This window comes from Scyliorhinus torazame, chromosome 7, assembly GCF_047496885.1.
Source record: "Scyliorhinus torazame isolate Kashiwa2021f chromosome 7, sScyTor2.1, whole genome shotgun sequence".
Classification (NCBI taxonomy): domain Eukaryota; kingdom Metazoa; phylum Chordata; class Chondrichthyes; order Carcharhiniformes; family Scyliorhinidae; genus Scyliorhinus; species Scyliorhinus torazame.
The window spans coordinates 233,046,068-233,069,491 of record NC_092713.1 but is presented as its reverse complement, the minus strand read 5'-3'; the positions used below and the strand labels follow the sequence as shown (position 1 = coordinate 233,069,491).

Below are 23,424 nucleotides of genomic sequence, written 5' to 3'. Positions count from 1 at the left end.
AGCAGATTATAGTTTTTATATTGCTCCCTGGTGTCTGTTATTATTTATAATATATACGGTTTCAATTTTATTCTGTTTTCGGTCAGGTTTGTGTCATCAGCAGCTGTCAGTGCAGACGCCAACTGTCAGTGTGCTTCATGCCTTTGATGAGCTTTGATGTTCAAACAAGAGGATTAGCGATTATGCCGTCATTACTGCAGGTTCATTAAGGCACACTCTGCAGTTAGTCTCTGCCCAGTATATATTATAAAGATCTAACACCAAGAAAATTTGAAATCCTACAATATATAATTTCTATTGCTTTTTTGTTTACAAATGAAATTTATGTTAAACTTGTGATGTAATATTTTGCCATATACTTCTGGTTAGTTAAGGAAACTTCTTCTGACGCCACAAAACGTGCACTTAAACTATGAACGGCAAAAGAGAAGCAACATGACGAGCCATGCGTCCAGTAACTACAAGTCAAAATCACATCGTCCTTCTCTCAAGGTATTCACTTACAGAACATGCACGTGGATTGCGTTATTGAATCATTATTTAAGCATTTTTATGAGTTAGAAACACAGGAGAAAGGACAGGAGTTGACCATTCCACCTGTGGCCTTCCTGCTGCTGTTCAACCTGCTCCCGCCCCATTTGGGGCTCTTGAGTGGCCAATCAATGGATTGATTGGCCTCCTGCCCGGACTCGATTTTCAGGTTGACGGGAGAAGTTCAGGGACATGGGGTAAGCCTGGCAGGTCACCCTGTTTGGACCTCTGGTGTGAAGATGGGTGAACCTCCCTCAAGGGTCCCCTTTCCACATCAAGTGCAACCTCCCCAAAGTCAGTCTTCATTCCCCACTGACTCTTTGGGTGGTGGAAATCATCCATTGGAAAAATCTTGGCCCATGATGAAATAGCATTTGAACTCTCCATACCTACACTAAGACATGAAGAATGGTTCATGTGTAGGTGAGGTAACTAATGTCATTTGATGTCTTGGAGACCTTTCCCACTGATCACCCACTTGGAAAAGTGAGAAAATATTAGGGGAACAATGAAGAGTACAAAGACTTGAGTTTACAATGAATTCATCTGATGCATGTTTATTGTGCTCTAATCCTTTTTTATTTTGTTTTTCTAAAAAAAGGTGGAAGGTCCGCAGAGCAATAAGCCACGCAGTACTTGTCAACGTCAGCATCGAGCATTCACAGAGTTACACAAGCACCTGACTTCAACTACCTGCCCTTCCCTGTTTAAAACTGATGATTCCAAACTCACTAATAAAGACCAAAGCAGTTCAGTGTGGACTTCACAGTATCACCAGTCACATCACCAGCAAGGTGAGAGTGAGGATGATGGTGATGTTGATGACGGTTGTGTTAATGATGGTGCTAACAAAGAATTGGATTGCTTCAATGATGGGAATGGGGAACACAAACAAGGACAGAACTTTCTGCAAAATGACACATCTTGCGTTGCACCCATTAAGTCCGAAGTTGTGGTTGCATCAGCAAAGGGCAATTGGACTAAAAGTTCACAGTTTACCACAGAAGCAGAATTACATTCAGTAATTGAGCTTATTAAATACATGCACACCTATTGTCTTCCACCTAGGAAATACCTGCTAGACATGAACAATCAAAATGGTAGCTGCAATGGCAGTGATAAAAAACACAACGCTGTCTGCTCTCTGCAGAAGCTTATAAATCCCAGTGTAAACAAACAGAAACTCCCCAATTCCTTAAAATCAAATGTCAGTCCAGGACAGGGAAGGAGCACTCCAGACATGTGCAAGAGGAACATAAAAAAGCTTTCCAAAAGTTCCATACTAAGGGAGCTATTGGAAAAAAATATTGCTCTAGATGTGAGCAAGCCTTACAGACTTCACAATCCTTTATATCCTGTTTACATGCTCCAATCTGGTAAAGGCCAGGCTGATCTGCCTCAGGTAGTGCCCAGGCATGAATGTGACAGTGCTTCTTGTACTGAAAATATCAAAAGTACTCTGGAAAAGCACAGAAAGAAATGCAGTAAGAGCAAAGCTGCTAAAATAAGGGACACCGCAAAGAAACCGGAAACTGCATGCCTTGCGGTTCGACGCTCATTGAGATTGAACCCTCAGGCTAATGAGGTAGTGAGCTTCGATTTCGAGTCAGCATCAGGTGGAAGTTTGACGAGAGTAGATTTGAAGAGAACTCTCAAGGAATCTGGGTCAGTGAATGGGCAGATGATGTTTGAGGAGAAGGAGCAGGTAGCAGAAATTGAGATAGATTGTTCTGGACAGCAACTCTGTGACAGCGGTGCACACGCGCAAGATGACCAGCGGCATCTGCAATCCTGTAATCGAGTGCAATGGACTGAGAAGAACAACAATGAAGAAAGCTCGTTTATTCCTGACCTTCCGGCAGTTGCCATGGTTCCATGCTGTAATATAGTTGAGGACCACCAAGCTTCCACTGCGCAGGACTTCCCATTAAATGACATCAAGATGCAAGAAACCAAGACTAGCAGAAAGCTAGGTAAATCCTATTTAGCCTATCCGCTTCATTCTTTTCAATTATTATACAAAACTATGCCCCTGAGTCTCTTTCAAAGCTTATTATAACATTCCTACAGTCTTTTGGAAAATTGCATTCACTTTCATTAATGCAGAAAGATTAACTCCTGTAACCGTTTTCGGGCCCTGTTTATTCTCACTACTATATTATCTTTTTGAGGAGACTGCTTCTTACAATGACCTGATTTGCCTTTGCCTTGTCTTTTCCCCTTGCTTCTTATAGTGAGAATACCAAGAGATGACATCTTATTTTTGATGTTAATTTGTTGCATCATTTAACTGGAACGGCTGAGATGGTTTAAAAAAATTTTTTTTAAATTAATGCTGTAATTTTTTTTTTTTAATCATTACTCATTCTATCAGTACTGGAGGTTTTAACCACGTTTTAAATCCCGCAGCCATTTCAGTACAGGAACTTCTTAAAGGGACCTTTTCTCTGTCCCTACGTTTCTGTGGTTCAAATTCTTCCAGTACTGGCTTTCACCCTGAAAACATTTTTATTTTACTCCATTCTGGTTGCATGAAATTGATAAAAGTACCAACTGATAATTTCCAATTTCAATAGAAACTGTAGTAGAACAGTTCAGAAACCACACTGCTATTTGTCTCTGATACCAGTATGGGAGTGTTTTAGATATTAAGTGGAACAACTTCATTGTGTCCAGTTACATGGAAAGAAATGGTTTGTTAAATCGAGCTGAAATGCAGCAATGCACTGAGGCCTGATAGGAAAGTAGTCGGCATCCCTGTTGTTGGCAAAACATGTAGCAGGACTAAAGACATGGAGCAGGAAGCCACTTTAAATGGTGTTGGTAGAAAACCAGCAATCTTTCCACTTACACATTAATTTGTTGGCTGACAATGACGAGAAAACAGCAGCTTTAGGAATACCTTAAACAGCATTTGATCACATGTAAGCCTGACAATGCAGCAGCGCATGTTGGAAGTTTCTACCTGCCATAAGCCATCTACATACATGTTGGAAGTTACATGTTGGCATGTTACAAAGTGTCAGTGTCCAGAGGGTGAATTGGTGTACCAGTTTTACACGAGTGTAGTTTGATGAAGATTATGGTATTTACATACTAAGACTCCGAAATAAAAGGGATAATCCCAAACCAGATATTTTTCCAATGCACCTTTGATTACGTCACCCATCCTTTACAGCTGTGAAACAATTAGGCGCTGTAATCGTTTTGCTACATGTGAATGGTTTTAATTGGTGTATACTCTCTGCCCAAGTTCAATAGCTTGTTTCAAACCTATCTTAAAGCCTTATCTATTTTCCTTTCTAATATTCTGTGTATTTTTGTTCTTGTTAAAGCTGCACATTTACAAATGTGTTCTGACCTAAACTTTTGAGGTCGAAAATTCTCATTTATAAATATCTTGGAAGTCTCTAATAACTAATAATCAAATGATATGTGTTTACAGAATAGCAACAAGATACTCGATAATTGACATTTTGTAATTATTTATTTTTGCAGCCAAACCTACAAGCTTGTTACTGAGTCCAGAGTCTGAAAGGTAGGTGAAACTCGATAGAGTTAAGGTTCAGCAGATACAAAACACAATCTGGGTCTTAAAGTTTAGATTTCCATTATTTGTAAGTTAGTGCTTTGCAACGTAATTTCAAGATCTTGGGCGGGATTCTCTGACCCCACAACGGGTCGGAGAATCGCCGGGGCCTGCCGTGAATCCCGCCGCCCGCCGAATTGTCCGAAGGGTGAAAAGTGGGCAGGGCGTCAATCGCGCCGCCCGCCTCGGAGAATGGCAGGGGCGGGCGGGAGACAATGGACTCCGGGGCTGCCCAGATTCTCCTGGCCGGATGGGCCTAGGTCACGTCGGCGTAAATTAAAACACCTTTTTAACGATGTCAACCGGTGCTGATGGTTGACGCAGTCCAGCGTGGAGATAGGTCACGGCCTGGGGGGTGGCCGCAGGAGAGGTGATGGCGTGGCCGCAGTCTGTGTGTGTGGAGGAGAGGTGTGTGTGTGCGGCCGGGGGGGGGGGGGGGGGGGGGGGGGCTTCGGGGGCGTGCCGGGTATGGGGGGGACGAGTGCCAGCGAGGGGGATGGGGGGACGAGTGCCGGTGGAGGGGGGGATGAGTGCCGGGGAGGGAGGGGATAAGTGCCGGGGAGGGGGTGATGAGTGCCGTGTAAGGGGGGATGAGTGCCGGGTACGGGGGGATGAGTGCCGGGGAGGGGGGGGGATGGGTGCCGGGGAGGGGGGGGGGGGGGATGAGTGCCGGGGAGGGGGGGATGAATGCCGGGTACGGGGGGATGAGTGCCGGGTAGGGGGGGGATGAGTGCCGGGTAGGGGGAGATGAGTGCCGGGTACGGGGGGATGAGTGCCGGGGAGGGGGGGGGGATGTGCCGGGGAGGGGGGGGGATGTGCCGGGGAGGGGGGGGGGGATGTGCCGGGGAGGGGGGGGGGATGTGCCGGGGAGGGGGGGGGGGATGTGCCGGGGAGGGGGGGGGGGATGTGCCGGGGAGGGGGGGGGGGATGTGCCGGGGAGGGGGGGGGGATGTGCCGGGGAGTGGGGGGGGGATGAGTGCCGGGGAGGGGGGGGGGGGATGAGTGCCGGGGAGGGGGGGGGGATGTGCCGGGGAGGGGGGGGGGGATGTGCCGGGGAGGGGGGGGGGGGGATGTGCCGGGGAGGGGGGGGGGATGTGCCGGGGAGGGGGGGGGGGATGTGCCGGGGAGGGGGGGGGGGATGTGCCGGGGAGTGGGGGGGGGATGTGCCGGGGAGTGGGGGGGGGATGAGTGCCGGGGAGGGGGGGATGAGTGCCGGGGAGGGGGGGGGATGAGTGCCGGGGAGGGGGGGGGATGAGTGCCGGGGAGGGGGGGGGGGATGTGCCGGGGAGGGGGGGGGGGATGTGCCGGGGAGGGGGGGGGGGATGAGTGCCGGGGAGGGGGGGGGATGAGTGCCGGGGAGGGGGGGGGGGGATGTGCCGGGGAGGGGGGGGGGGGGATGTGCCGGGGAGGGGGGGGGGGATGTGCCGGGGAGGGGGGGGGGGATGTGCCGGGGAGGGGGGGGGGGATGTGCCGGGGAGGGGGGGGGGGATGTGCCGGGGAGGGGGGGGGGGATGTGCCGGGGAGGGGGGGGGGATGAGTGCCGGGGAGGGGGGGGGGATGAGTGCCGGGGAGGGGGGGATGAGTGCCGGGGAGGGGGGGATGAGTGCCGGGGAGGGGGGGATGAGTGCCGGGGAGGGGGGGATGAGTGCCGGGGAGGGGGGGATGAGTGCCGGGGAGGGGGGGATGAGTGCCGGGGAGGGGGGGATGAGTGCCGGGGAGGGGGGGATGAGTGCCGGGGAGGGGGGGATGAGTGCCGGGGAGGGGGGGATGAGTGCCGGGGAGGGGGGGATGAGTGCCGGGGAGGGGGGGATGAGTGCCGGGGAGGGGGGGATGAGTGCCGGGGAGGGGGGGATGAGTGCCGGGGAGGGGGGGATGAGTGCCGGGGAGGGGGGGATGAGTGCCGGGGAGGGGGGATGAGTGCCGGGGAGGGGGGGATGAGTGCCGGGGAGGGGGGGATGAGTGCCGGGGAGGGGGGGGATGAGTGCCGGGGAGGGGGGGATGAGTGCCGGGGAGGGGGGGATGGGTTCCGGGTACGGGGGGATGGGTTCCGGGTACGGGGGGATGGGTGCCGGGTACGGGGGGATGAGTGCCGGGTACCGAGGGGATGAGTGCCGGGTAGGGGGGGGTGAGTGCCGGGGCTGGGAAGTTGAGTGCCGGGGACGGGGGGATGAGTGCCGATGGGGGGGATGAGTTCTGGGGACGGGGGGTGCGAGGGCAAGGAAGTTTGTCCGCCTGGACAGGTGCCATCCTCCAACAGTCGCGCCCATGCCACTTGGCTGGGGGGAGGGGGGTACGGGCAATGATGACATGTCGTCTCCCCCCCCCCCCTCCGGGCAGGCCGTCATGCTTTCTGATCAGCCAGCAATGTTGCCCGCCGTGGCGGCAGCCGCTATTCTCCATGTTGCCCAGGAGGAGGAATGTGCCAGAGAGGCGGCGCAGGCTGCCGCAGAGGAGCGTGCCGCAGAGGGGCAGGCGGCAGCCGCCCAGTCTGGAGGGACACCCGCCCAACAGGACGAGGAGGAGGACCAGGGGAATCACTTAGTGGAGGAGCAACACGAGGAGTGGGAGGAGGACTTCGCGGCGCCACGGCAACGGAGGCACCCGAGGAGGCCCCTTGTGTGCCGGCCCTGGCTGGCGTACCAGGACCTCACGGACCGGGAATGCAGGAGGAGACTCCGGATGAGCCGGGAAACCGTGGCACACATCTGCCACATGCTGGCACACCTGGCACCGCGTGGCACTGGGGGGTCACCCTCTCCTGTGTCCGTCAAGGTTATGGTGGCCCTGTACTTTTATGCCACGGGGTCATTCCAGACGCCAGGTGGGGACCTGTCCGGCATCTCGCAGACATTGGTGCACCGGTGCATCCGGGCAGTGACAGATGCCCTATATGCCATTGCAGACTGCACATCCGCTTCCCTGTGGACCGGGCCAGCCAGGATGCCCGGGCCGTGGGCTTCTCTGCCGTGGCCGGGTTTCCCATGGTCCAGGGCGCGATCGATGGGATGCACGTCGCCGTGCGGCTACCTGCGGATAACAGGGCCGTGTTCACCAATAGGAAGGGGACCTATTCCATGAACATCCAGGTGGTCTGCAACCACCGCATGATTATCCTGCACGTCTGCGCACGGTACCCGGGAAGTGTACATGACTCATACGTGTTGTCGCGGTCTTACATCACCGGCATGTACGAAGGACGCCACCCCCGGCTGAGGGGCTGGTTGCTGGGCGACATGGGTTACCCATTGCGGTCGTGGCTGATGACGCCTAAACGGAGGCCACAGAATGACGTGGAGAACAGCTACAATGATGCCCATGTAGCGACAAGGGGTGTGATAGAGGTGCTTTGGCATGCTCAAAATGCGTTTCAGGTGCCTGGACCTCAGGGGTCGCCCTCCAGTATCCGTCAGATAGGGTCGGCCGCATCATTGTGGTGTGCTGCGTCCTGCACAATATAGCCCAGCAGAGGGGCGATGTTCTGCAGGCAGAGGAGGGCGGAGTGGAGGAGTGGCAGGAAGAGGCGCAGTCCTCCCCAGATGAGGGGGATGGGAGCAATGGTCAGGGCAGACGGGCTAGACATGGGCGGGTGGCTGTCCACCTTTACCGGCTGGGCCAGCGGGCACGGGACAGGCTGATAGCCGCCCGCTTCACTGACCAGGGGGCGTGGGAATCGGCGAGTATGGCCACATACCGCACACCATGGCAGCACCCTCACCCCCCCCCCCCCCCACATGCACACCACCACTCCATTACAGATCCACCTGCGGCACGACAGCCGGGCTCTCACGGGCGCCGGTGGAAGCGTGTCTATTGCAGGCCATGGAGGATGATGACAACCCGCTCTGCAATGAGCTCCTGGCTCTACATCGTTGGACGATGTCTGACCCATGGCCACAGTACCACCATCCACCCGGACCATCCCTACATGCGGCTGTGACACTGCAGCGCACGGTCCCGTCCTCTGCCCGGGGGGATGGTGAGGGCGGCCCAGGGGGAAGGGGGCAGACTCAGCTGAGGCCGACGTAAGACCACCCGTCACACACACACTGGCACTCAACGTACATGACACCCCCTCACGCTTCGGACAGAGCACAAAGGCAGCTTCTGTAGGTGTTAAAGTGATTTTAATAACAAACAGTGCACACACGTGCCCTAGCCCCTAAAACTCGTCTGTGCCCTGCACCCCTGCCAACTTACTCAGTGTCTGATTGTTTGGCCTTACGGGCCCTTTGACTACACCTAGGTGGTTTCCCCAGACGGTACAGCAGAACTGGAGGTGGACTCCTGCAATTCCTGCCCTCTGACTCGGGATCCCTTTGGCGGCTGTTTCCTGGGGCGTCCTGGCCTAGATGGGCCAGGCTGCGGCCCGGGCGACTGGGATGGCGAGCTGCCAGCCTGTCCTGCCCGTTGCCCATCTGATGCACCTGGGACGGAAGTGGGGGGGGGGTGGGGGAGTCCGAGGTGCTGCAGTGTTCCTGGACCTCCCCTGCAGGGGGACCAGGGATGGGCGCCAGCAACTCCTCCTCCCTCGGGGTGCCCAATGACCCCCAGGCCTCTACATGGGTCGGGGGTGCGAACGGACCGGCCATCCAACGCCCCTCCGACACCTGGCGCTGCCAGTCCTGGAGGCCTGTGCTGGTATCGACATGGGTCTGCAGGTTTGCAGCCATGGAGCTCAGGGAGTTGGCCATCCCTGTCTGTGACTGTGTGACGCTGGCTAGCACATGGGCAATGGCGCCGATGCCCTCAGCAATGGCCTGCTGAGACTGGGCCATGGCCTGCAGGGATTGGGCCATGGCGTTGAGCACTGGCTCATGGCCTCGTGTGAGAGGGCAGCCATGTCCGGGGCCACAGACGCCGCCTGCACGGAAAGCCCGAGGCCTCACATACTGCTCCCCATATCTGACACTGTCGCACCCATTGCCTCCACCGTGGACGCCACCCGTGTGGTGTCGGCCTGGGTGGCACGCATGACCGACACCACTCCCAGCTCCTGGACGCGGGTGCACTCCTCCACCCGACTGCAGCCTCTGCAAGCCGGCCGTCACCCTCTTCATTCGTCCCAGGTTCGGTGGTTGCATCGGGGCTATGCTGTACCGGGACGGCTGTGTTGTGCGCACCAGTGAGTGTACCGGACGTCTCATCACTAAAGTGCCCAACCGAGGTGAGTGTCTCTGCGATGGTGGAGGGTGTTGGTGACAGCAGTGGCGTTGTGTCGTGCTCTTCGTCCAACTCTGAGTCCATGGTACTTTGGGATGGCGGTTCGTCTCCACCCATCCACTCTGTGTCACTGTCCTGTATTTCGGTTTCCTGGGTAGTGGTGTCCTGGGTAGTGGTGTCCTGGGTAGGGGTGTCCTTGGTAGGGGTGTCGTGGGTAGGGGTGTCGTGGGTAGGGGTGTCGTGGGTAGGGGTGTCGTGGGTAGGGGTGTCGTGGGTAGGGGTGTCTGGGTAGTGGTGTCCTGAGTAGTGGTTTCGTGGCTCGGCTGCGAAGAGGGCCTGTGGCTGCCCCGCTCGTCGCTGGGTGGCACACGCCTGCGTCACCGCAACCGCACAAGACGGGGGCGTCGTCTCTCTATTGCTCCAGGTCTCTCCGTCTCCCGTGGTCGCCCTGGGGCATCCTGCGGGCGTCGCGTGCCAGAGGGTCCGGGTCTCTCCGTATCCCGTGGTCGCCATGGGGCATCCTGTGGGCGTCGCGTGCCAGAGGGTCCGGGTCTCTCCGTATCCCGTGGTCGCCGTTGGGCATCCTGCGGGCGTCGTGTGCCAGAAGGTCCGGGTCTCTCCGTATCCCGTGGTCGCCCTGGGCATCCTGCGGGCGGTCGGCATCGGTGGGGATGGATGCTTCGATGTTTGCTCCTGTGATACAAAATGAAGCATGCATGGTTAGACACGCAGGCGGTGATCAGGTGATATGGCGGAGGGGGGATATGGCGGAGGGGGGATATGGCGGAGGGGGGATATGGCGGAGGGGGGATATGGCGGAGGGGGGATATGGCGGAGGGGGGAGATATGGCGGAGGGGGGAGATATGGCGGAGGGGGGGATATGGCGGAGGGGGGGATATGGCGGAGGGGGGGATATGGCGGAGGGGGGGATATGGCGGAGGGGGGGATATGGCGGAGGGGGGATATGGCGGAGGGGGGATATGGCGGAGGGGGGGATATGGCGGACGGGGGGTTATGGCGGAGGGGGATATGGCGGAGGGGGGATATGGGGGAAGGGGTTGTGGGAGAAGGTGGATGTGGGGGAAGGGGGATAAGGCAGATGTGGGGGATGGGGAATAAGGCGGATGTGGGGGAAGGGAGATGTGGGGGTATGGGGGAAGGGGGATATGGGGAGGGGGGATATGGTGGAGGGGGGATATGGGGAGGGTGGATATGGGGACGGGCTGTCGATGGTTCACTTGCTGGTGGGCCCCTGACCTCTGCATCGGCAACCTCCCGGTCCTCAGGTCCGCCAGCCAGTTCCAGGGCCCTTTCCTCATGTACGGTGAGTGGCCTCTCATCAGCTGGGCCCCCTCCAGTCCTCTCATGCTCCCTATTGTTGTGTGCGCGCTTCTCCTGTGGGGGGCGGGTGGGTTGCAGGGGTATAAAGGGCAACAGTGTTAGACAAGTATATGAATGCATACCATCGGTTGCGCGTATAGTGCTGAGGTTAGGATTAGGGTTGGTTTCACCTGGGGGTGTACCGCACATCTGGCGGGGGGGGGGGGGGGGGGCGGGACGACTCACACTGGCTGCCTTGACGAGGTTGTTCACCTTCTTGTGGCACTGGGTGCCTGCCCGTTCTTCTCCTCCACTGCGTCCAGGAGCGCCTCGATGTCGCGGTCCTGGAATCTCGGGGCTGAGCGGCGGGCAGCCATCCTGTCGGGTCTTCCGGGTGGTGTGGCGCGTCTTTTGAGCCGTCATGCCGTGCGGTATCAGACGCCGCACGGCGTCACCGTCCACGTCGGGTGACGCCATCGCGAATGGCGTCACACCGCTGCTAGCCCATTTGGGGCCAGAGAATTTCCGTTGTTTGGGGGGCCCGACGCCGCAGTGATCCGCGTCGTTTTTGGCGCCGGGTCCCGGACATCGCGCCAGTTTTCGGAGAATCCCACCCCTTGTTTGGTATATTTAATATATAATTTCAAGTGTGCCGTTGTTTTCATTGATCTTATTTTTCCTATTTTCAGTGACTCCAAAGATTCTCCTCTGGAAAACAAACCCTTTGAACAAACATTGAGCGTAGAACTTTGTGGAACTGCTGGTAAGGCTACGATCTCACAAATGATGTCATTACTAATTCAAATAAGCATCATGTTTTCCCGAAGACTGGTTTAGGAGAGAGAAGAGCTTTTTTAAGATTGGGGCAGCACGGTGGTACAGTGGTTAGCACTGCTACCTCACAGGGTCAGGGACCCAGGTTCAGTTCTGACCTCGGGTGACTGTGTGGAGTTTGCAGTTTCTCCCCGTGTCTGCGTGGGTTTCCTATGGATGCTCCAGTTTCCTCCCACAGTCCAAAGACGTGCAGGTTAGGTGAATTGGCCATGCTAATATTGTCCAAAAGGTTAGGTGGAGTTACGGGGATGGGAGTGAGGGATTGGGCCTAGGTAGGAGGCTCTACCAGAGCACGGGCCTGTGCAGGCTGCATGGGCTGATTGGCCTCCTTCTGCACCGCAGGGATTTGATGATTCTTTTGTAATTTCTTCACTGACACTGTTTTTAGTTAAGTGAAATACCTTGGGCTGCATTCTCCACAGCCCAGCCCCGAAATCGCGTTTGGCGCAGGGGCCGAGAATCAATGTTTACAACGGAATCGGGCCCGCCGCCGCTCTGGTGATTCGCCGGGCCCCGAGTATCCGCGCATCCGTGATTTACGGCGTGCTGCTGGGGGTCCATTGCCAGAGGCCCGCCCAGCGATGCTCCACTCCCAGCAGGTCGAGTTCCCGACGGTGTGGTTCTAACCACGTATGGCCGGTCGGGAACATTGCGTCGCAGCTGTGGACTCAGTCCGCGGCCGCCCTGATGGGGGGCGGGGGCATCGAGCACTGGGTGCTGGTGTTGGTCCACGGTCTGAGTCTGCCATGGCGCTCGGCGAGGCCACTGCCGTGCGCATGCCCGGAACCGGAGGTTGCGGGGGTCCGTTCGCACAGTGAAAGCTGCGTGAAGCACTCCGGGTCCCTGCCAGCCCCTTCAAGGTAAGTGAATCAACTTTTATTTTTTGCAGGAAACTGAGGAGTGCAACGCCAGTGTTTTTACGCCGGCGTGGGGACATAGCCCCATTTTCGGAGAATCCAGCCCAATGTTTAGGTATCTTTCAAAATAAGAAAAATCAAAGGCAAGAGGAATAAATATAATATATATATATATATATTATATTTATAGAAGTGTGCGTGTGTGTGTGTGGAAATAGTGCTGCAATTTTTTTTCTTCTTCTAGTTCATTCATACAATGGTTGAAGTTGTTGCTGACGTGGATAATTTAAAAAATGTATGATTTATTTTAAATACCTGCGTCATGTTTACTGAGAAGAGGATAAGAAAGTTGGGTCCATCTAGTGTTTCTCCCTTGTCAGGTCTGTAATGTGTTTCTGCTGTGAGCAGGATGTTAGCATGTACAGACATGAGCAGAATATTTAATCTTGTATGTGGTGTGCTAGTTCACTGTGGCTCAAGGCTTTTATGTGTTTTTTTTGTGGTGGGGGGGTTATTTTGTGTTATCTAATAAATATGAATGTGATAACTTAGATTAATTTCTAATGTGTGCTTTCACATCTGTTACGGAGAGAAAGGAGGGTTTATTTAAATAGCTCTGATTTCTCCTCTCAGTTTCCAGATGGATGGTGAAAGGTGTTTTGATTTGCTTCCCTCTTTATAAGCAGTGGCCTATTTCCCAACTCTTAGGTTTTGGTGCAATCCAATTTTCTATTAATAACCTCACAGCAAGCTCTAGATAGGATGAACTCAAAGGGTTAGTTTATTTGCGTATACACTCTAAATGTGAAAAAAGGGTTTGTGACATTTCCCCTCATTCAGATAGTAAAGTGAAGGGGTTACAGATTTACAAAAGTAAAGATTTACAGATCAGAGACCAAAGAAAAAAGAAATACTTTTTCATTTAAGTTCCAGAGTCCAGAATCAAAGCCCAATTAGGTATTCCTTCACAGAGGTTGGTGGGCTGAAAACTGATGGCATATAATTAACATTTCCAGTGGTGTTGACTTTACATGATGGGATAAGCATTCAGAGATGAGTCAGTCTTGTAGGGAATGGTAGAGAACTTACAGCAGAAGCAGGGTAGATGGGGCCAGTTTTCCAACCTAGGCAAGAGCTCCTTCAGTATGACCTGTGAGTTACATATAACTGACTCACAATAAAGACTACACCTTTTAGTTCAGCAAGGCAATATTACTTGTTCCACAAGCTAGAGACCCATGTCTCATAGCTCCCGCCTCGCCACCATCTTTGGCCAAGGATGTGTATCCATTGTCTGGATTCCAAGCACTAGTAAATACCTCTGCCATTAGGAATTGAAAGAACGGTTGCCTGGCTTTTGTCTTAGCAGATGATCCAACTCCTTCAGGCCAGCCTGGGTTATTAAATGCAGATGGCCTTTGTATAACTCTCTTTGAAGGTGGCCTGTTCAGCCTACAGGAGGTTGTTAATGGGTCCATAAGACCATAAGACATAGGAGCGGAAGTAAGGCCATTCGGCCCATCGAGTCCACTCCACCATTCAATCATGGCTGATTTCAACTCCATTTACCCGCTCTCTCGTCATAGCCCTTAATTCCTCGAGAAATCAAGAATTTATCAACTTCTGTCTTAAAGACACTCAACGTCCTGGCCTCCACCGCCCTCTGTGGCAATGAATTCCACAGACCCACCACTCTCTGGCTGAAGAAATGTCTCCTCATCTCTGTTCTAAAGTGACTCCCTTTTATTCTAAGGCTGTGCCCCCGGGTCCTAGTCTCCCCTGCTAATGGAAACAACTTCCCTACATCCACCCTATCTAAGCCATTCATTATCTTATAAGTTTCTATTAGATCTCCCCTCAACCTCCTAAACTCCAATGAATATAATCCCAGGATCCTCAGACGTTCATCGTACGTTAGGCCTACCATTCCTGGGATCATCCGTGTGAATCTCCGCTGGACCCGCTCCAGTGCCAGTATGTCCTTCCTGAGGTGTGGGGCCCAAAATTACTCACAGTATTCTAAATGGGGCCTAACTAATGCTTTATAAAGCTTCAGAAGTACATCCCTGCTTTTATATTCCAAGCCTCTTGAGATGAATGACAACATTGCATTTGCTTTCTTAATTACGGACTCAACCTGCAAGTTTACCTTCAGAGAATCCTGGACTAGGACTCCCAAGTCCCTTTGCACTTCAGCATTATGAATTTTGTCACTGTTTAGAAAATAGTCCATGCCTCTATTCTTTTTTCCAAAGTGCAAGACCTCGCACTTGCCCACGTTGAATTTCATCAGCCATTTCTTGGACCACTCTCCTAAACTGTCTAAATCTTTCTGCAGCCTCCCCACCTCCTCCATACTACCTGCCCCTCCACCTATCTTTGTATCATCGGCAAACTTAGCCAGAATGCCCCCAGTCCCGTCATCTAGATCGTTAACATATAAAGAGAACAGCTGTGGCCCCAACACTGAACCCTGCGGGACACCACTCGTCACCGGTTGCCATTCTGAAAAAGAACCTTTTATCCCAACTCTCTGCCTTCTGCCTGACAGCCAATCATCAATCCATGTTAGTACCTTGCCTCGAATACCATGGGCCCTTATTTTACTCAGTCTCCCGTGAGGCACCTTATCAAAGGCCTTTTGGAAGTCAAGATAGATAACATCCATTGGCTCTCCTTGGTCTAACCTATTTGTTATCTCTTCAAAGAACTCTAACAGGTTTGTCAGGCACGACCTCCCCTTACTAAATCCATGCTGACTTGTCCTAATCCGACCCTGCACTTCCAAGAATTTAGAAATCTCATCCTTAACAATGGATTCTAGAATCTTGCCAACAACCGAGGTTAGGCTAATTGGCCTATAATTTTCCATCTTTTTCCTTGTTCCCTTCTTGAACAGGGGGGTTACAACAGCGATTTTCCAATCCTCTGGGACTTTCCCTGACTCCAGTGACTTTTGAAAGATCATAACTAACGCCTCCACTATTTCTTCAGCTACCTCCTTTAGAACTCTAGGATGTAGTCCATCTGGGCCCGGAGATTTATCAATTTTTAGACCTCTTAGTTTCTCTTGCACTTTCTCCTTTGTGATGGCTACCATATTCAACTCTGCCCCCTGACTCTCCGGAATTGTTGGGATATTGTTGGATCTTTAGATAACAAGGTGCAAGTTTTCTTGACATTGCCAAGTGGCTCCTTTTGTTCAGGGATCACAGGCAGACAGTTTCAGCCATTTTAAAGGTATTTGTTCTGTTTTTGAAATTTTAGAAATAGTGATGTATTTTACAAAATACAGAGTGAGGTCACAGTTCCTCACACACCTGAGAGACATAGGGCGGGATTCTCCTCAGCCTGACACCAAAATCAGGATTAGCGATCGGGCAGAGAATGTCTTCCGATGCCAGATTCAGGCAGGCGGCGGTTTGATGCCTGTTGGGGATGCCCGCCCCCTCCAAATTGCGTCATTGGGACGCAAGCCGCACAAAGTCGCAAAGCCGTGAGCGTATCATCAACTGGTCCACCCACAATGCTCCGCCCCCGATGGCCCGCGTTCCCGACTGCGCGGGACATGTGTGGTCCCAGAGGTCGGGAACCTGGAAGGCTGGCTGCGGACAGTGTCCAGCACCGCCACACTCTTCCAGGATCCGTGCTGCTGGCCGGGGGGCTGCTGCTAGAGGGGGGGTGCGTGGTGGGGAGTGACCAGGGTGGGGGCTGTGGGGTCGGGGTGGGCAGGTTCGGGTTCCAACACGGCCGGCGGCATGTTTTCTGGCGCGACTGGTGCAGCTCGTCAGCCCTGCGCATGCGCTGCCCGGGACCCGGCGTTTCTCCAGCCGTTTTCCACACAATCCACGGGTGTTCCAAGCGGCACCGGTGCTAGCCCCTCACTGGTACCGAATTTCCTGTCACGAGTCACCCGCAGATTCTCCATTGGCACCAGCACTTAGCCTCAGGAACGGAGAATTCTGCCCATAGTTCCAGGGGTGCACTTCAAAATGGCAGCAGAAGGAGCTGTATCCAGTTTGATGTAGAAATGGGAATAAAAGGCACTTTTATTTGTCTGTTCCCCATATTTTACTTTGAAGCATTTTGCAGTATGATTGTTATGCCCGTTATAAACTATAAAACACCTAAATGCTGTACTAATGGAGTGAAACACTCTCCTTCATGCCATAAAAAATGGTGATGATTATTTTATCGTAATGAGTGCCAATGTTAGATATGTTTTCTCCAGGACGAGCCGGATGCTGGCGCATCAGCTTCGGAAGCGGGACGCAGCTAGGGAGATCGGGGGAGTTAAGGACAGGGGAGGGAGCGGAGTGGGGTTGGCATCAATGGGGTCTTCAGGGACTTCTACGAGGAATTGTACCGATCCGAGCCCCCACGGGAGGAGGGAAGGATGGGCCGTTTCCTGGACCAATTGAGGTTTCCAAAGGTGGAAGAGGGACTGGTGGCGGGACTGGGGGCCCCGATTGGGCTGGAGGAGCTGATCAAAGGGATAGGAAGCATGCAGGCGGGGAAGGCACCGGGGCCAGACGGTTTCCCGGTCGAGTTCTATAAAAAATATATGGACCTGTTGGGCCCGCTGTTAGTTAGGACCTTCAATGAGGCAAGGGAGGGGGGGCTTTACCCCCGACGATGTCCCGGGCACTGATCTCCTTGATCCTGAAGCGGGACAAGGATCCCCTGCAATGTGGGTCTTACAGACCGATTTCCTTGCTAAATGTAGATGCCAAGGTGCTGGCGAAGGTCTTAGCCTTGAGGATTGTGTGCCGCAGATCATCCATGAAGACCAGACGGGGTTTGTGAAGGGGAGACAGTTGAACGCGAATGTGCGGAGGCTTTTGAACGTTATCGTGCTGCCGGCGAGGGAGGGGGAGGCGGAGATAGTGGTGGCGATGGACACTGAGAAAGCCTTCGATACGGTAGAGTGGGGGTACCTGTGGGAGGTGCTGAAGAGGTTCAGGTTTGGGGAGGGGTTTGTCAGGTGGGTTAGGCTGTTGTATGAGATCCCGATGGAGAGTGTGGCCACAAATAGGAGGAGGTCCGAGTACTTTCAGTTGCACCGAGGGACGAGACAGGGGTGTCCCCTGTCCCCCCTGCTCTTCGCACTGGCGATTGAACCCCTGGCTATGGCACTGAGAGAGTCGAGGAACTGGAAGGGGTTGGTGCGGGGTGGGGAGGAGCATAGGGTGTCGCTTTATGCCGATGACCTGCTGCTGTATGTGGCGGACCCGGTGGGAGGAATGCCAGAGGTAATGAGGATCCTTAGGGAATTCGGGGACTTCTCGGGGTACAAGCTCAATATGGGGAAGAGCGAGCTGTTTGTAGTTCAGCTAGGGGACCAGGAGAGGGGGATTGGCGAGCTCCCACTAAAAAGGGCGGAGAGGAGCTTCAGATATTTGGGGGTCCAGGTGGCCAGGAGTTGGGGGGCCCTGCATAGGCTTAACTTTACAAGGCTGGTGGAGCAAATGGAGGAGGAGTTCAAGAGGTGGGACACGTTGCCGCTGTCCCTGGTGGGTAGGGTGCAGTCAATCAAAATGACGGTGCTCCCAAGGTTTTTGTTCCTGTTCCAGTGCCTCCCCGTGTTTATCCCGAAGGCTTTTTTCAGGCGGGTTAACAGGAGTATAATGGGGTTTGTGTGGGCGCAAGGGACTCTGAGGGTGAGAAGGGTGTTCCTGGAGCAGAGTAGAGATAGGGTGGGGGCTGGCGCTGCCCAACATCTGTGGGTACTACTGGGCCGCCAATGCGACAATGGTGCGCAAGTGGGCGATGGAGGGGGAGGGGGCTGCATGGAGGAGGCTGGAGACGGCGTCCTGTGTGGGTACGAGTCTGGGGGCGCTGGCAACGGCGCCGCTGCCGCTCCCTCCAAGGAGGTATACCACGAGCCCGGTGGTGGTGGCGGCCCTCAAAATTTGGGGGCAGTGGAGGCGGCATAGGGGGGAAGTTAGGGCCTCGGCGTGGACCCCATTACGGGGGAACCACCGGTTCGCCCCAGGAAGAACAGGTGGAGGGTTTTCGGGGTGGCACAGGGCAGGGATACGAAAGTTGGGGGACCTGTTTGTGGACGGGAAGTTCGCGAGCTTGGGTGAGCTGGAGGAGAAGTATGGATTCCCCCCCGGGGAACACCTTCAGGTACTTACAGGTAAGGGCGTTTGCCAGACGGCAGGTGGTGGAATTCCCACGGCTACTGCCACACACAGTACAGGACAGGGTGCTCTTGGGGGGGGTGGGTGGGAGTGGGGAAGATCTCGGAAACTTACGAGGTGATGCAGGAGGAGGAGGCGGCCTCGGTGGTGGAGTTGAAAGGTAAGTGGGAGGAGGAGTTGGGAGAGGAGATCGAAGAGGGGACGTGGGCAGATGCCCTCGGGAGGGTGAACTCTTCCTCTTCGTGCGCGAGGCTCAGCCTCATACAGTTTAAGGTGCTGCACAGGGCACACATGACCGGGACAAGGATGAGCAGGTTCTTTGGGGGTGAGGACAGGTGTGTTAGGTGCTCAGGGAGCCTAGCAAATCACACCCATATGTTCTGGGCATGCCCAGCGCTGGAGGAATTTTGGAAGGGCGTAGCAAGGACGGTGTCGGGGGTGGTAGGATCCAGGGTCAAACCGGGCTGGGGACTCGCAATATTTGGGGTGGCAGAGGAGCCGGGAGTGCAGGAGGCGAACGAGGCTGGAATTCTGGCCTTTGCGTCCCTGGTAGCCCGGCGAAGGATTCTCCTTCAGTGGAAAGATACGAGGCCCCCAAGCGTGGAATCCTGGATCAGCGATATGGCAGGGTTCATTAAATTGGAGAGGGTGAAATTCGCCTTGAGAGGGTCGGTACAAGGGTTCTTTAGGCAGTGGCAACCGTTCTTAGACTTTCTGGCAGAACGATAGACATTAGTCAATGGCAGCAGCAGCTCGGGGTGTTGGGGGGGGGGGGGGGGTTTACTTTATTTTTGTTTATGTTATTTACACTGGAAGGGTCTGAGGGGGTGTATACACCTGTTGTCTTAAGTTGGGGTGTTAATGTTAATTTATTACTTAGGCACGGGAGGGAGGGGTTTGGGGGGTTGCTTTTTTAGATTGTGTTTTGTACTTAACCCTGTTGGGTTCTTTTTTCTTTCTCATTTTGTTATTGATATTTTATGAAAACCTTTAATAAAATTTTTTTTTTTTTTTAATGTTTTCTCCAGGACTTACACCTCCAACTACTCCACCACACAAAACAACTCGAGATGATCCTTTCAAGGCAGCAATAAAGATCGAGTCATCTGTTGGCAACACAATTAACCAATCACCATCAAAGAATCATTGGAGCTCTTCATCAAAAAATCTTGTTAATAAACATCCTGAGCAAACTGAGCTCTATGCTTACCTTAGCAAAGCAACCGTTACCCCCATTGCCATGGAAGGCAAAAAGGTTAAACGGTCATATACCAGGTGCTTTGGTGACCATGACTACTGTCAGTTGTATAGGTCAGAGGCTGAAACTGAAAGAAATATTCTGAGACTTTATGAACTTCCAAACCCCCGTGGCCAAGAGAATGTAAAAGAAAAGTATGACAATTATTCACGTTACAGTGAAAAGAGACCGAAGATGTCTCCCATTCCAAAGCATGGACCTAACAGTGAGAAAGTAGAGATGAACAAAGAGCTTCCAGTTCAGAGCAGCAATAAGAAATCAATGAGAGACCACGAGATAAGAGCCAAATTATTCAAGCACTTTGGTTACCCAGAAGAAGCCATCATTGAGGAGGAGGAGGAGAAGCAGCACGTGTTTGAAGGCAGTGATTATGATCCGAACAAACGCTGCTATTATTCAGACATAAAACTACAAACTTGGTTGAAGAAGCCTGACACCACCACTTGGGCTCTGTCACAATCCATTCCCTTGCATAAACAATCCAAGTCACTACCAAAGGACCTGTTTCATGCTCAAGAACATCAATCAGACAGGGAACGAACCAAGTCCTGCTCTAGCCAACAGCACAAAACAGCTTCTGTATCTTCAAGCACACAATCCAGGTCTCCTGTGAAGAGGGAATCTGCCAGGTAGGATATTCAAAATATGCACTTTGAAGAAAATAAAAACATGACATTTGGACCAAGAACAGGTCTGACCACTCCCCTCCCGCTCCCACCCTCATCACCCCCAGTTGGTATCCTACTTTGAACACTGGTCGATTCCACCGCCCCTTTTAAATCAAAAAGGTATCATTGACATCTCTATTAATCCTTTTTAAAATAGTTTTAGAGTGCCCAATTAATTTTTTCCAATTAAGGGGCAATTTAGGGGCAATTTAGCGTGGCCAATCAACCTAACCGGCACATCTTTGGGTTGTGGGGGCGAAACCCACGCAAACACGGGCAGAATGTGCAAACTCCACACAGACAGTGACCCAGAGCCGGGATTGAACCTGGGACCTCAGCGCCGTGAGGCAGCAGTGCTAACCACTGCGCCACCGTGCTGCCCTTCGACATCTCTATTAATCTTAACCATTATTGCAACAGTTCAAATTAATTCTCTGGAAATCTGTTTCACTATTCTGTGATAAACTTCAACATGTGATTGACATTCAGGGCTGTGAGTGAATCGGTACTAATACCATGTTACACTAATCTCATTTGAAAAAAGGTTCCAGTTCAACTACACATTGGTTGTTGTTTTGTAGAATTTTAAACCACAGATAGAGGGCATTTAGCCCATTGTGGGCTGCCACAGTTCTCGAGTGCTATCTACTGCTCCACTCCTGCCCTCTATCGGCACGTTAGCACAGTGGTTAGCACTGTTGCTTCACAGTGCCAGGGTCCCAGGTTCGATTCCCGGCTTGGGTCACTGTCTGTGCGGAGTCTGCACATTCTCCCTGTGTCTGCGTGGGTTTCCTCCGGGTGCTCTGGTTTCCTCCCAAAAGTCCCAAAAGACGTGCTGTTAGGTGAATTGAACATTCTCAATTCTCCCTCAGTGCACCCGAACAGGACCAGAATGTGGCGACGAGGCGCTTTTCACAGTAATTTCATTGCAGTGTTAATGTAAGTCTACTTGTGACAGTAAGGATTATTATTATATCCATCCTTTTCATATTGTTTTATTTTCATAATAAAAGTTGTTTCTCTTTTAATAATTTATTATTGATCCCTGTTTCCATAACTGTTTTGGATGGGATTTTCCATTTCCGAACAACTTTTTTTTCTAAGTAATGTCTGCCTCCTTGCTTTAGTCGATATTAAATTTATGCCATCAAGTTATTAATTCACCAACCAGTGAAAATAGTTTTTCCATAATTTAACCTATCAAAAAAGCTCTGTTAGATTTTGTCTTAATGCTAATACTCCATACTTGCTTTAGAACTGAATATTCCACTGTTACTGTTGCATACTTTCATTTGAGCAACAGGGGTGGGAGGTTTAAAAAAAATCTTTAAAACATTTTATATCAGGACTCACTTCTAAAAATCTAACATTCATCCAAGGAGTATACAATTAAACATTCTGGCTGTGAAATTAAGATGTTAAAATCCAAGTAAACCTAGTTAAACAGAGAAATGTGAACATTAGCGCAATGTAGTTCTGAGGTGATTTACAGTCACTTTGTCTGGTTAGGATAGTGAGCGTTTATTTTCTCTATACTGATAGACAAGCACAGCACCGTCAATTGCATAGTACATAATGTATGGATACTTAAATTTAATGAACATTATTGTCCTGATGATTCAATTAATGATGCTTACTAGCATCTGTTAGCATTAAACATTGTGAGACAGCTGTAAACTTTTACTTTCTTTTTACAGTTATTTGTTTTATTTCCAACATTTTCCAATTCTGTTTTACTCTTGACTCAAAACGCTCAATATTTCACCAAACTTGTCAGCCCAAATTCAGAAAAAATAAATTAAAACATCAGAAGGCTTACATTTTTTACATTTGAACCCCTGTTTGATTTTTATCCTGTCTGTTTGTTTCTTTTGCAATGTTAACATTGTTTGTTTAACGGCCTACAATGACAGATTAGAGGGTTTACTGATTCAAAGGTATTATGGAGCTAAGATCAGCAGTTAGCGCAATGTATTCAGTTTACATAAAACATGGCTTGACAACATAACCAAATAACGTAGATGAACTATGTTCAACTCAACCATATATAGCAACCTGTATTTTTTTGTGTGTGCCTGGACATACTTTGTGCTTCATATCCATCTCATTCAGCCTGCTCTCAGTACACTCAAACTCTCCCTATTCTCTGATGTTTCTGATATAAGACCCATCTGCAGGTTTCCTTTGGTCCTCCTTTGGGTGTTCCTTGGGCAAGATCAGAAGAAAGTGAAGCAGAAAGCCTCATCCTCACCCACCCCCGCTTCCTGCGTACCCCCCTCCCCCCTTCATTGCCAAACTTATTTTGGGCCTACGCTGATGAGAAGCATTGCTGGCGATCAAGGGGATCATGGAGCAATGTTGATGGTAGTGGGGTGAGCAGAGGGAGGCGACGCTGCTTTTCCATCCGTATTTACTGTGGGAACAGATTGTCCTCCAGCAGCAACAAAGAAAAGAATTGGTCCTACTGTCTTTTCCAGCCCTCTACCTGTAATACTTTCCATTATCACAATCTGTTTCTCAGTCTCTCCTCATAGCTTGATGTTCTGCTCACTACCTCTCCAAGTCTCTGATTTTGTATGCTGCTGTGTTGTCCATCCATTGATTTATTGACATTAGCAAACCATCATGATGTTGATTACTTGAATGTAATTTGAGTTTTATTTAGCTAATTAGTTTTATTGCCATTATGAAGACAGTAGGTACTTGTCATATAAGCTCATAAACTTCTATTCAGTCGCAACTGCCTGCTAATCTGGCATCCACCTTAAGTTGAAGCCTGACTTCAATGCACCAAGCATTGTTACAGTAATGAATCCGAATTAGTCATTGACATCCAGGAGAGGAGATGAGTTCATATTCCATTTTTTAATACATATTTCAAGGGATGTGGGCTTCACTGGCTAGACCAGCATTTACTAACCATCCCTAATTGTCCTTTAGAATGTGGTAATGAGCCACCTTCTTGAACCACTGCAGTCCATGTGTTGTAGGTACACCCACAGTGCTGTTAGGGAGGAAATTATAGGATTTGGGCTGAGCAACAGTGAAGAAACGCTGATA

General features: G+C 51.8%; 1 protein-coding gene across 2 annotated transcripts in view; it reads left to right on the top strand.

The window, feature by feature from the left end:
• LOC140426888 (peroxisome proliferator-activated receptor gamma coactivator 1-alpha-like) overlaps positions 1–23,424 on the top strand; it is a 198,278-nt gene that overhangs the window by 160,884 nt on the left and 13,970 nt on the right. The window contains exons 4-8 of one of the 2 annotated variants that reach the window (XM_072512143.1): positions 370–492; positions 1,133–1,325; positions 4,030–4,069; positions 11,291–11,364; positions 19,467–20,325. In XM_072512143.1, the coding sequence (XP_072368244.1) occupies positions 370–492; positions 1,133–1,325; positions 4,030–4,069; positions 11,291–11,364; positions 19,467–20,325 (1,289 nt within the window). Of the gene's footprint in view, positions 1–369; positions 493–1,132; positions 2,505–4,029; positions 4,070–11,290; positions 11,365–19,466; positions 20,326–23,424 lie in introns of both variants that reach the window. The other variant, XM_072512142.1, reaches the window with a different exon arrangement.